The sequence below is a fragment of the Pongo pygmaeus genome, chromosome X (assembly GCF_028885625.2).
Source record: "Pongo pygmaeus isolate AG05252 chromosome X, NHGRI_mPonPyg2-v2.0_pri, whole genome shotgun sequence".
Lineage (NCBI taxonomy): Eukaryota > Metazoa > Chordata > Mammalia > Primates > Hominidae > Pongo > Pongo pygmaeus.
The window spans coordinates 111,961,119-111,973,521 of NC_072396.2; the positions used below are offsets into that span (position 1 = coordinate 111,961,119).

Sequence of the window (12,403 nt, forward strand, 5' to 3'; positions counted from 1 at the left end):
CCCACCCACACATGCTATTAGTCATTCCTTTGAATTAATACGTTGAAGGCCTGTGTTAAAATTAAAATATTATCTACTAATAGGGAGACAAATGAAGCTATTAAGAGTTAGCTAAAATTGGTTGATTGAATTCCTTAATCATTTAGTGAGGTCTTTTGTGAAAAGGAGCCAGAAGCAGTTAAGTTTTGACAAGGGAAAGGAAATGTCCAGGACATGGGCTGATGCTTGGAGAGGGAAGATGGGGTTCGGGAGCTCAGTATAGAGTTCTGGTAAGCCAGAGACTAGTTTGAAAGCATTGGCAGCTCAGGTGAAAGGGAGACTGCTAACAAGTGAAGGCTAAGATGATTTCTAATGGACGGTAAAGGTCATTAAAAGCAAATCTTCTTTACTGCCTGTTTTGCTAAGAGCTAGCTTGCTTTGTTCAGGTATGTCCATAATGAAAGAGATCAATTCTTCATATTTTTAGAAAACTCTCCAGCTCTCTGTGGGGATCACACAAAGTGAGATTGAAGAATTTTTAGAGATCAGTTGACTTCTGACTCAACTTTGGGTTCAACTTCTTTTTGGAGACATACCTTAATTTTTTTTTTCAAACTACAAAAGAAATTCAAACAGTTATAAAATAAGTAGAATCAAAATGGAAACATCCTTTCAAACACCCACCCCAATTCCAGGCCCACACTGTTTACAGGATGCTCCTTACAGGTTCTTTTCTTTTCTTTTCTTTTTTTGAGGCGGAATCTCACTCTCTTGCCCAGGCTGGAGTGCAATGGTGCAATGGTGTGATCTCAGCTCACTGCAACCTCCGTCTCCCGGGTTCAAATGATTCTCGTGCCTCAGCCTCCCAAATAGCTGGGATTACAGGAGCCCACCACCATGCCCAGCTAGTTTTTGTATTTTTAGTACAGACAAAGTTTTGCTGTGTTGGCCAGGCTGGTCTGGAACTTCTGGTTAAAAAAGCCTTTGGTCAACCTCTGGATTTCAGACAACTAGCTTCTTCTTTTGAGAGCAGTATGAAGGTCCCCTCCTGCAGAATCTCTTACACAACAAAACCATCCTTCTGTGGCTTTCCTTCTGGAACAGAATGGGCTCTGTGCTGCTCTCAGCCTCCCAAAGTGCTGGGATTACAGGAGTGAACCACCATGCCTGGCCCCTTACAGGTTCTTTTCTATGCATTTGCCAGCATATAGATATGTCTGTTTTCTTTTTTTAATTTTTTGTTTTTCGTAAAAGTAAAAAGATCCACGTTCTTGTACTATGTTGCCCAGGCTGGTCTTGAACTTCTGCACTCAAGTGATCCTCCCATCTTGGCTTCTCAACGTGCTAGGATTACAGGCAGGGGCCACTGTGTCCAGACTATATGTGTTTTCTTACACAATAGAATAATCTGTACTTGTTCTGTAGACCTCTTCCTTTTATTTTTTTGATTTGTTTTATGGTGGTAAATATACATAAAATAAGATTTACCTTTTTTTTTTTTTTTTGAGACAGAGTCTCACTCTGTCACCAGGCTGGAATGCAGTGGCACGATCTTGGCTCACTGCAACCTCCACCTCCCTGGTTCAAGCAATTCTCCTGCCTCAGCTTCCCTAGTAGCTGGGATTACAGGCACACACCACCACGCCCAGCTAATTTTTGTATTTTTAGTAGAGATGGGGTTTCACCATGTTGGCCAGAATGGTCTCGATCTCCTGACCTCGTGATCCGCCTGCCTTGGACTCCCAAAGTGCTGGGATTACAGGAGTGAGCCATTGCACCCAGCCGAGATTTGCCATTTTAACCATTTTTGAGTGTAAAATTCAGTGGCATTATGTACATTCACAATGTTGCATAACACTATTTTCAGAATTTTTTTCATCATCCCAAACAGAAATTCTGTATTCTTTAAATAATAATTCCTCATTTCCTCTCCCTTCAGTTCCTGGTAACCTCCACTTTACTTTCTGTCTCTAGGCTCCTTGCTCATAATTGTTTTTGAAAAGGTAATACATGAACATTATAAAAAACTTAAACAATACAAAAGAGCATATGCAATGTTAAATACTTCCTCCTATGCTTGACCCCCAGGCAACCAGTGTAACCAGTTTCTTAGGTATCTTTCAGAAGAGTCTATGCTCATACAAGCATTCATAGACATATACCTGCCTGCTTCTGTACGCGAATAGTAGGAAATCATACACAGTTCTGCACTTTGCTTTTTTCATTTCATAATATCTGAGATTGTTTTATATATGTATATGTATTATCATATAAATGCATATATATAATTATTTTAATGACTACATATCTTATTTATCCCCTCTTCTATCAGACTGGATTCAGCAGACTTCTGACTCATTAACTTTTAAAAAAATAATTTTTTGTGCCAGAAACCACATAACATAAACTTCATCCTTCCAACAATTTTCAAGTGTACAGTACAATATTGTCAACCACATGCACATTGTTGTGCAACAGATCCCCAGAACATCCCCCTCATCCTGCATGACTGAAATTCCACACCCACTGAACAACTCTTTCCTTTTCCCTCCTCGCAGTCCCTGACAACCAGCATTCTACTTTCTGTTTCTATGAGTTGACTATTTTAGACAGTCATATAAGTAGAAACATGGAATATTTGTCTTTTTGTGACTGGCTTATTTCACTTAGCATAATGTCCTCAAGGTTCGTCAACTTTGTAACATGTAACAGGATTTCCTTCTTTTTTTGAAACTGAATAATATGCCCTTGTGTATATATACCATATTTTCTTTATCTATTCATCTCTTGATGGACATTAAATTTGCTTCTGCCTCTTGAATGATGCTGCTGTAAGCATGGGTTTGTCAGTATCTTTTTGAGATCCTGTTTTCTATTTGCTCGGATATATATCTAGAAGTGAGATTGTTTAATCATATAGTAGTTCTATTTTTAATTTTTTGAGAAACCTCCATACTATTTTCCATAGCAGCTACACCAGTTTACATTCCCTTGCATAGTGGCTGTACCATTTTACAATGGTGTGCAAGGGTTCCAATTTCTCCACAACCTTGTTAACACTTATTATTTTCTGTTCTAATTTTATTTTTTGTAGAGACAACGTTCTCTTCATGTTACCCAGGCTCATCTCTAACTGCTGGTCTCAAGTGACTCTCTTGCCTCAGCATCCCCTCCTGAGTAGCTGGGATTACAAGTGTGAACCACACCTTGCCGTATTTTCCTGTTTGTTTGTTTGTGCGTGTGTGTGTGTGTGTGACCATCCTAATGGATGTGAAGTGATATTTCATTGGGATTTGATTTGCATTTCCCTAACAATTAGTGATGTGGATCATCTTTGCATATGCCTGTTGGCCACTTGTATATCTTCGTTGGAGAAATGTCTATTCAAGTCTTTTGTCCACTTCTAAGAGTTTTTTTTTAATTGAGCTATAGAAGTTCTTTATACATTCTGGATATTAGCACATTATCCGATATATGGTTTGCAAATATTTTCTATCATTTTGTAGGTTGCTTTTTCACTCTGTTGATTGTGTCCTTTCCTGTGCAGATGTTTGAAAGTTTTATGGTCCCATTTACCTATTTTTGCTTTTGTTGCCTGTGCTTTAAGTGTGATTCACTAACTTTTACTTCTCTTAGGGGCCAGACTTTCATCAGGAGAGCCTGGTTGTGATTTTTGCCTTGGTTTCCAACTCAGTGCTCTCTAGCACATTGTTTAACAGGAGTGTTGACTGATTACTGTTGGTTCCCTGAAGGGATATATCAAGAGATACCTCAATTTTTCTGGACTTGTTCCTATGCACAATGATGGGAGGCGTGTGTGTGTGTGTGTGTGTGTGTGTGTGTGTGTGTGTGTGTGTGTGTGTGTGCTGGGGTGAGTCTTCCCATTTTCTCATTTCTTTCCCCTTCTTCTCCCTTTTTGCCCCAAGTTAGAAACAGAGTCTCTTACGGGGCTTCCTGCTCTTTCCCTCTCCCATCCACCTTTTGAGTGGGGTGGTGGTCTCTGAGCCAATGACAGGTCAGCAAACAGGCTGACTCCAGACCAATGGGAGGATGCTGGATTCCAAATGGACCAATTAGCTTATTAGGGACCCGGAATACCTGGATAGCTAGCATCTGCCTCATTGTCCATGTGGTAATGACCATCTTGTTTTACTGGTCAGCAATTTGAAGGTACAAGAAAAATCCTACTTTTTTTTTCTTTTGATGGCTTTAATCCACCTCCACAACTTCTGCCCGAGGCCAATAAAACACAGCCATTCTCTCTTTGTAAAAAGAAAGAGAGGTTGGGTTTCCTTCAATTGTCTGCCCTTTTCTATCTCCTCCACTATTTTTGTTTTACTCTGTAGTTAACTTTGCATAGAGCAGCTTCATAGGGAGGATCTGTGCGGTGGACCCGGCGCTCTCTTCTTATTACCCGTTGCAAAGGCCTCTTCCTTGTTCTAACCTGGGGGTTTGTGGGGCTGGGGGACAGGGGGATTGGGGAGTGGGAGAAGAGTTTAGCCATAGTCTTCCTTCTGCATTTCACACACATTTTGCTCTCTCTGTCGCTCTGTCACACACACACACACACGCACACACACACACCACACACACACGCACATACACACCATACACACACACACGCACACCCGCCGGGTCCCTCTCGGTGTGTCTTCCTTCAAGATGACAGTGCGCTGGAGAAAAGGCTGCTGGAATCAGCTGGTAGGTACAGTAGTAACCCGAGCCCCACCCACCGGCTGCCTTTGCTTGCTCAGGTTTCTCCGGTCACTCCTGCCAGGGGAGAAGACATGTAAACGTGCCTCCAGAGGAAGGGCTGGGGGAGCTGGGAGTGGCGCGGGCGGCGGAAGGTGAGCCTGGGAAGGTGGCCGAGCACCCCTTCTTCTTGGGCCCTTCCCAGTGCTCCCTTGGGGTGTCAGCCCCAGCCCCGTTTGCCCCCACTCCGCCTCCCTTTTGGAAGGGATTGCCTTTTTTTTTTCCTCTGCGGCGGCGGAAATGACAGTGTGGTGCTGCCGTGGTGTCATGGTGCTGCCCCTGGACTGAGGGACGAAAACTCTTAAGTTTAGCTCGGGAGGCCCAGCTGCGGTAGCATCGCGGCCGCCGTGCTGTCCCCTGCGGAGCGCGCGGGCTGGCGGATCCCGGCTGCTGCGCGGCGTCGGCGACGGTAGCGGCAGCGGCGGCGAAGGCGGGCGGCGGCCTAGAGTGGTGGCGGCTGCGGCGGCGGCGACCGGGGCCCGGGAGCTCGAGCCGGAGCCCGAGCCAACCCGCTGCGGAGGCAGACGAGAGCCCAGCGCCCTCGAGCGAGCGGAGGAGATGGCTGGCACCTGGGAACGCTATGGGTAAAACGCGCCCCCTCGCCGCGGCCCTGGAGGTCGAGCGTCGTAGCCCTCGCAGGGCTGGTCCCCGGCTCCAGCCGCTTTTCAGGTGCCGCCGGGGCCCGGCGTTGGCCGAGGGCTCTCCGGCTCGGCGAGGCAGGGTGATGGGGCCCGCGAGGCTCGAGACGGCGACAGGGGCCCCAGCTCAGCTCCGGCTCTCAGTCATGCTGTTGGGGCCCGGGTTCCTGCCACTGCCCTCCTGGGACGGAGTTTGCACTCCGGGGTGCGGGACGGGGGCGGCCGAGGCCTCTGCGCAGCCGGGCCGGGCCGGGCGCGGGCAGTCGAGCGAATCCCCCGGCGCCTGGGCGCGAGTCTGGGAAAGGGCACGGCCGCCTTCCCACGCTCCCGCAGCCGGCAGCCTCCTCGGCCCAGGCGTCGCCCTTGGCCGGCCGTCTGCCGGGAGGTGCTGTCGCAGCAGCCGGCGTGGCTGTGGACGCCCTGCCGGCGGGGAGGCCCGGTGAAACTTAATCCCTTTTCTGCCAGGGAGCGATCCTCGAGTCTCCGTCTGGATGGTTCCTTATTTCTGGCCTAGCTGTGAAATCAGCTCTGTGGGGGAGAGGGAAAACTTACATATGTCCACAGGACAGACAGCGACGCAACCAGGGAGAGTGGGGATTTTCCATTCCTGCCTTGTAAGAATTAAGTAAATAACGGCGGAGTAGATTTACAGAAACATTACTGGTGATGATAAGGTTTAGGTTACTTAGCACTTCGTGTGTTGCACATTATTTTTCAGAGGTGTTTCTTCTTAGAGCAGGAAATTGAAATCGTGCAGTCGTTGTACTCTTTACTTTCTCTCTTCCACGGTCCCCTACCCGTTTTCATGATCACTCACCTTCCTATGTCACAACACTTACTTGCCTACCCAAATCCCCCAGCAGAGCCCCTTGGACCCCAGCCTTTCCCCATCAACGTGTGCACTCCCAGCCTCCCAGCCGTGCAGCATCTTACTTCTCAACCACTTTGCCTTTTTGAGGATTTCTGAGTGTGGGGCGGATAGATGGTGATGGTTGTGTGTCTCTGAGGATGAGCCCTTATAAAGGAATATATTGGAAACTAAATAGAGAAGTACCGTGTGTGGGTTGATCCCTCTGATTCTCAAGTTGGGCCAGAAGGGCTGCCTTTAACCCCATTCTGCTCCGTCCCAGTACTCTAATCGGTTCTCTGGCAATATTCCAATAGAAGGGAGTTGCTGAATAGGGAGTTCTCCTCCCCTGCTTTTCTTCTGTTTGGGGAGTGGTTTCATTCTACCCCAGATGGTTAGCTTCCCCCTGCCCACCCCCGACCCTCACATCCCCCTGTCTGTCTCCTCTCATGACTATACTGAGGGAGAAACTGTGTTTGCTATTTTTATATATTCCTGCCCAATCAATGAACTTAACATGGATATGTAATGTGAATTAGATTTCTCCTGGTTGCTCCTCACAACTTGATTTATGTGTTTGATATAGTTTGGATATTTATCCCTGCCCAAATCTTATGTACAAATGTAATCCCCAGTGTTGGAGGTGGGGCCTGATGGGAGGTGACTGCATCATGGGGGCAGATTTCTCATGAATGGTTTAGCACCATCACCTTGGTTGACTGTGAGTCCTGGTGATAGTGAGTAATCTCTCCTGAGATCTGGTCGTTTAAAAGTGTGTGGCACTTCCCCCCAACTCTCTTTCTCCCTTGCTTCTGCTCACACCGTGTGAGAATCTCCTGCTCCCCATTCGCCTCCCTCCATGACTGTAAGCTTCCTGAGTCCTCCCTAGAAGCAGATGCTGGCATCACACTTCCTGTACAGCCTGCAGAACCATGACCCAATTAAACCTCTTTTCTTTTCTTTTCTTTTTTTTTTTTTTTTTTTTTTTGAGACAGGGTCTCGCTTTGTTACCCAGGCCGGAGTGCAGTGTCACATTCACAGCTCACTGCAGCCTCCACCTCTCGGGCTTAAGCGATCCTTCTCCCTCAGCATCTCAAGTAGTTGGGAACACAGGTGCATGCCACCACACCCAGCTAATTTTTGTATTTTTTGTGGAGATGGGGTTTTGCCATGTTGCCCACGTTGGTCTCCAACTCCTGAGGTCAAGCTATCTGAGGGCCTCGCCAAGTGATGGGATTACAGGTGAGAGTGACAATGCCCAGCCTACCTCTTTTATTTATAAATTACCCAGTTTCAGGTATTTCTTTAAGGCAATGCAAGAATAGCTAATGTAGTGGTTAAAACACAGGTCCAGGAGTCAAGAAGATCAGAGTTCATCCCAAATCTGATGATACATTGGCTTATGGCTTTAGGACATTCCTATGACTTTTCTTTCATAGTTAGTGCACTTGTGTAAAAGCTATAATATTGTGTACTGGGTATTGTTAGTCTTGACTTGGTCCTTTGAAGATGAAAGGGTTCTGTAAACCCTCAGCATTATACTTTTTTTTTCCTTTGAGACGAAGTCTCGCTCTGTCACCCAGGCTGGAGTGCAGTGGTGTGATCATGGCTTGCTGCAGTCTTGACCTCTCTGGCTCAAGCAATCCTCCCATCTCAGCTTCCTTAGTAGCTGGGACTATAGGCACACACCATCACACTCGGCTAATTTTTGAATTTTTTGTAGAGACAGGATTCACCATGTTTCCCAGTCTGGTCTCAAACTCCTGAGCTTAAGGGATCCACCTGCCAAGTCCAAGTGTTGGGATTACAGGTGTGAGCCTGTGAGCCACCACACCCAGCCAACATTATACTTTTCAAAGAAAGCACTTCCTTTACCTTTTACTGAGTTAGTGGATTGACTGGGTGTAAGTAGGAATCTTAGCTTACTGTAAACCTTTAGCTTCCCACCCCCAGAGCCAAATCTTATCATTGTACTTAGGTCCTAAATCTGTTTTTTCTCCAATACATGTTCAACTGAATGAAAACATACATACAACTAGGCATACAGAGTAATAATGATCGTTTAAGTTGAGGTTTGAATCATTTCTAATTCACTCTAACCTAACAATCTGAGTCAGACTAATTTGAAAACATAACCTCACCCATTTTTTAGCCTATATGGGGGCAGTTTGTTAGTTTCTAATGGAAAGTGGCATAAATAATTTGGGGCATGGCTATATAAGCATGATTAACACCTAGTAGCAGAGTCAACAATATTAAGCACCTATAATGTGCAGAGGACCTCTGCTGATTGGGCTGAGGCCCCAGATTTAGCCCAGTATTTTGGCCTCCTGCTTGTTCCAGGCCAAACTCCATACTTGCAACTCCAGGATTAGGTCAGGGAGGGGCTGTGCAGGACATGGGTAGAGGCTAGGGACATGAAAGGGTGGTTGTGTCCCTCTTATTTGTTTTCATGACTACTAGAATTCTCATCTGGCACGTTGTACCTTGCAAGGCCACCTCTGGGAAGTACTCCTATAAATCAGAGTGACTTGATTGCTTTATGAACATATCATCTGAACGGTGCAAATTGATTTAGATAAAATTAATTTAGTTAATCCCTTCCCTAAGAGCAGGGCAACTTGCTTCAACTCGCAGATCCTAAGGTAGTGCCAGTGGAGTCTCACAATTGCATCCAAATATTGCTCTGAGTAGTGAGCCTGTCCATTCCTTCATCCCTCCTCCCATAAAATGTGCTGACACCACAATAATTGACAAGGGAATTACACAAGGAGTATGTCTGTCTTCATCATTCAGCAAACCTCATTGGCTTGGTGAAGAGGAGAAAATGTTGTCTTCTCATTCTATCCCATAGAACTCAAGCTCTGTCTTTTCAAACAGGGACATAGAGCCCTTAAAAGGCTGAAGACAGGGCTGTGGGCACAGAATATGTCTCAAATGGCTGCTCTTGGAAGTACCTGCTTGGTCTTTTGTGTGTCTGCCATTCAATCTTTATGAATCTTGGTAATATCCTTGCTGTTGGGCCATGGGGCTCGCCTCCTAGTAGAGGCCAGGGTGTGTCCCATTTCCATTTAGCATTAAGTTTTTGTCCTCTCTTTGGCACAAAAGCGAGAATGAAGCTCTGTGTTCATGAAGCACTCCTTACTCATTAAGCTGGGTGTCTTGACTTAGAACATTGCATCATCAAAATATGAGATGTAACATGTTGATACTGGATATAAAACAGTTTTGGATAATTCAAAATTGTTTACATTTTGATAAATGAAATTTTGGTACCAAGATGGTGTTGCACTAACATCTGTACTTCAGGTCTTTCAAAAAATATTGTGTTCATCACTAAGCAGTGTACAGAAGAGACTAGAAAAGTGTTTCTCAACCAGTGTGTTGGGTCATACTAGCAAGTGAGAAGACCAGATGAGTGGTGTTGAGACAAGAAATTCCAGCTGTAATTATCTTCTTGTGCAGATAGCTAATCTACTTTTTATTTACCTTCTCATCCACGGATCAATATATTAAATATGTTCCTTTCTCCACTTTCATGTATTAAAACTCTGCTAAGAGTTTTCTGTGGGCTTAAGTAGTCTGTGGCTGTTTCTATTTGTTTCTCTCTTTCTGTCTTCCCCTTCTTTATGACCATAGGCAGATATAATCCTTTTGATGATGACTCTCCCAGATGCTGAGTTTTCTTTTAGAAATTCTATAAATTGCTAAGACTACTAGATAGTATAAGATGCTTAAAGTGTGGGTGGTGGAGGGATTTTGAGTAATGTGCCAGCAACCCATTATTTCCTTTTCCTTGTGGGATTCACCTGAATACACTCTAGGATGCTGGTTCAGCCTAAGTGGGTTGGCAAAGTATCATTTGTAAGCGTTATCCTACTTGGGTTCTGGCCTCCCTGCAGAGCTCTGGCTGCCTGACCTTGGGCTTTGTCTCAGCTTCCTTCCCGTAGGTCAGACTCCGCTGGTTGATGAACAGCATCCCCAGTCTCTGGATCATCGTCTTACAGAGACCAAACAATCTGATAACAAACCCATCATACAATCTGAAATCGTCCTGAAACATGAAATCCCAGTATTTGCAATTTGCCTGGATAGGAGCATAATGTATGGGCATGGCAGACAATGCTAATTCATGACAGTGAAGTGTCTTAATATATACAGCACAGAGGTAGAAAAGTGGTTTACGGTCCAGATCCTTGATCACTTTGTCTATAGCCCTTTGTTCAGTGTTGCTGGGATCCATGTGGTTCCCAGGGAAGTAGAAGCTTGATTTCAAATAGGCCTCTGTTCTCTATCCCTTGTTTCTGACCTGAACTTGGGGTCCTCTCAGCCTAACATTCAATAACATGTCCTACATACATATATTGCCAGTTTTATTGTGTAGATGACTGCCTGTCCAGGTGAACCACTGAACATTTAAAAACTTACAAATATTTTGTCGGGTAACAGAGGTTAGGAAAAGCAATCCTAGAGGAGATGGAAAGCTGTACCAGTAGTCACAGGTAAATTAAGTTTGTTTTCCATTTGTTCCTCAACCCTGCAACTGCCAGTGTAATCTGCATTAAGATAAAGGTGTTATGAATTGTATTTAGGATTCCTGTCAATTATCATGTGTTACCTTGGCAAATCCATTTGTTGGTTACTTGGATTAACCTTTTGGGTTTGTAGCAGATTTAGGACTTCTAGTTCTGCTATTTTGATACTAATTTTAGTGTTTGTATGATGACTATATTGTATAAAATGCTCAATGTTTGGATTTAAAAACTAATTATTGAAAAGAACATACATTAATTCCATGTACTATAAAGTATTAAGTAGGCTTTAATAACCTATTAGACAGGAGCTGGCACTGGTGCTCTCTGCCAGTTGGTAATCAGCCTCCAGTTCTGACTTCTCCCTGTGCAGGATGAAAGTTTAAGAGAAAAGAAGAGAGACAGCCCTTCACTTGGAGAGGGGTAGGGATCCCAGTCTAAAAGGGAAGACATGAGCATAACAAATACCATGATCAGTCCCATGATCTTCCAGAAGTCTTGTGGAGGAGTGTGATTGTCTGCCATTATGTCAACCATGTGTTTGGGATGAATTTCCAAACATTTTTGGCTTTTCTTAATAACTTGCTTTGTTTCTATAATCTATGAATGTATGATGAGAATACCTGTATTTGTAAAGCAAACTAATACTTTTATTTTATCCTCATCTGATCCTCACAATAGCCCATGAGATGGGCAGGGCAGGTATTTTTCATTTGATAGATGAAAAAGCTGTGGCCCAAAGAGTTTAAATGTACTTAGGATTGCTCAGCTAATTTGATTTAGATCCAGGACTACAACCAGGCTGTATTATGAGGGTCAAATGAGATAATGGCTTTGAAATAATTTGAAAAGTATAAAATGATATACAAATGTAAGGTGGCTATTATTGATTATTATTACTGACCACCTAGCCTCTTCTGTCTAGGTTTCTATTTTCAGTTCTTATCCTATACCTTGTGAATTCGATGCATTGGCTGCCTTTTGTGTTCCAAAATGATCTGCTTTGAGCTTCAAGGGGTTCTTTTCTAATCATGGTGTTCTGGAATTTGGATTTTGGTTTCTTTTACAGTCCCCAAATATATTCTCATTAGTTTATATTCCCATGGGACTCTCCTCTCCTTTAGTTGTCCTCTGGAACATCCATTATATCTTTTTTGAGATACAACAGACAGAAACCACTGTACTTTGAGCATCTTAGTAATGCATTTTGTTTATGTCCTGCTCCGGTGGCTGTGATGTCTATCACTTGTTAGCCTTCCTAGTCACACTAATAAATAAAAGTTGTGTTTTTAGGAGCTAGTTTACAATAATCCAAGGTGTCTTTTTATGTGGTAGCAGATAGCAAGAGCTCTATAATAATAGGATGTCAGAGCTGGAAAGCATCTTAAAGAGATCGTCTGGTGATTCTAGTTTAGCTTGAACATTTTACAGTTGAGGAAACATCAGACTAGGCCAGGACTCATTTGCTGCTTACCCCAAGGCAGGGAGACAGTTTCTAATACTTTAAGGAAGAGCTCATGGGACATTAATTTTAATATCCTGAAGAATGTTTATTTATATATACATATATATTTTAAAAAAACCTACAGCTCAGCTCATTTCTCAATCTACAGCCCAGAGATCAGGCTTGGTTTCACACTCATGGATTTTCTGTG

General features: G+C 44.1%; 1 protein-coding gene across 4 annotated transcripts in view; it reads left to right on the forward strand.

The window, feature by feature from the left end:
* Nucleotides 1–4,576: 4,576 nt before the first annotated feature.
* The window catches only part of MID2 (midline 2), a 104,449-nt gene continuing 96,622 nt past the window's right edge, over nt 4,577–12,403 (forward strand). The window contains exon 1 of one of the 4 annotated variants that reach the window (XM_054472242.2): nt 4,577–4,680. Coding sequence is in view for 2 of the 4 variants with exons in the window: in XM_054472238.2 (XP_054328213.1) it covers nt 5,312–5,315 (4 nt within the window). In the remaining 2 variants the exon portion in view is untranslated. The other 3 variants (XM_054472239.2, XM_054472238.2, XM_054472240.2) reach the window with 3 other exon arrangements.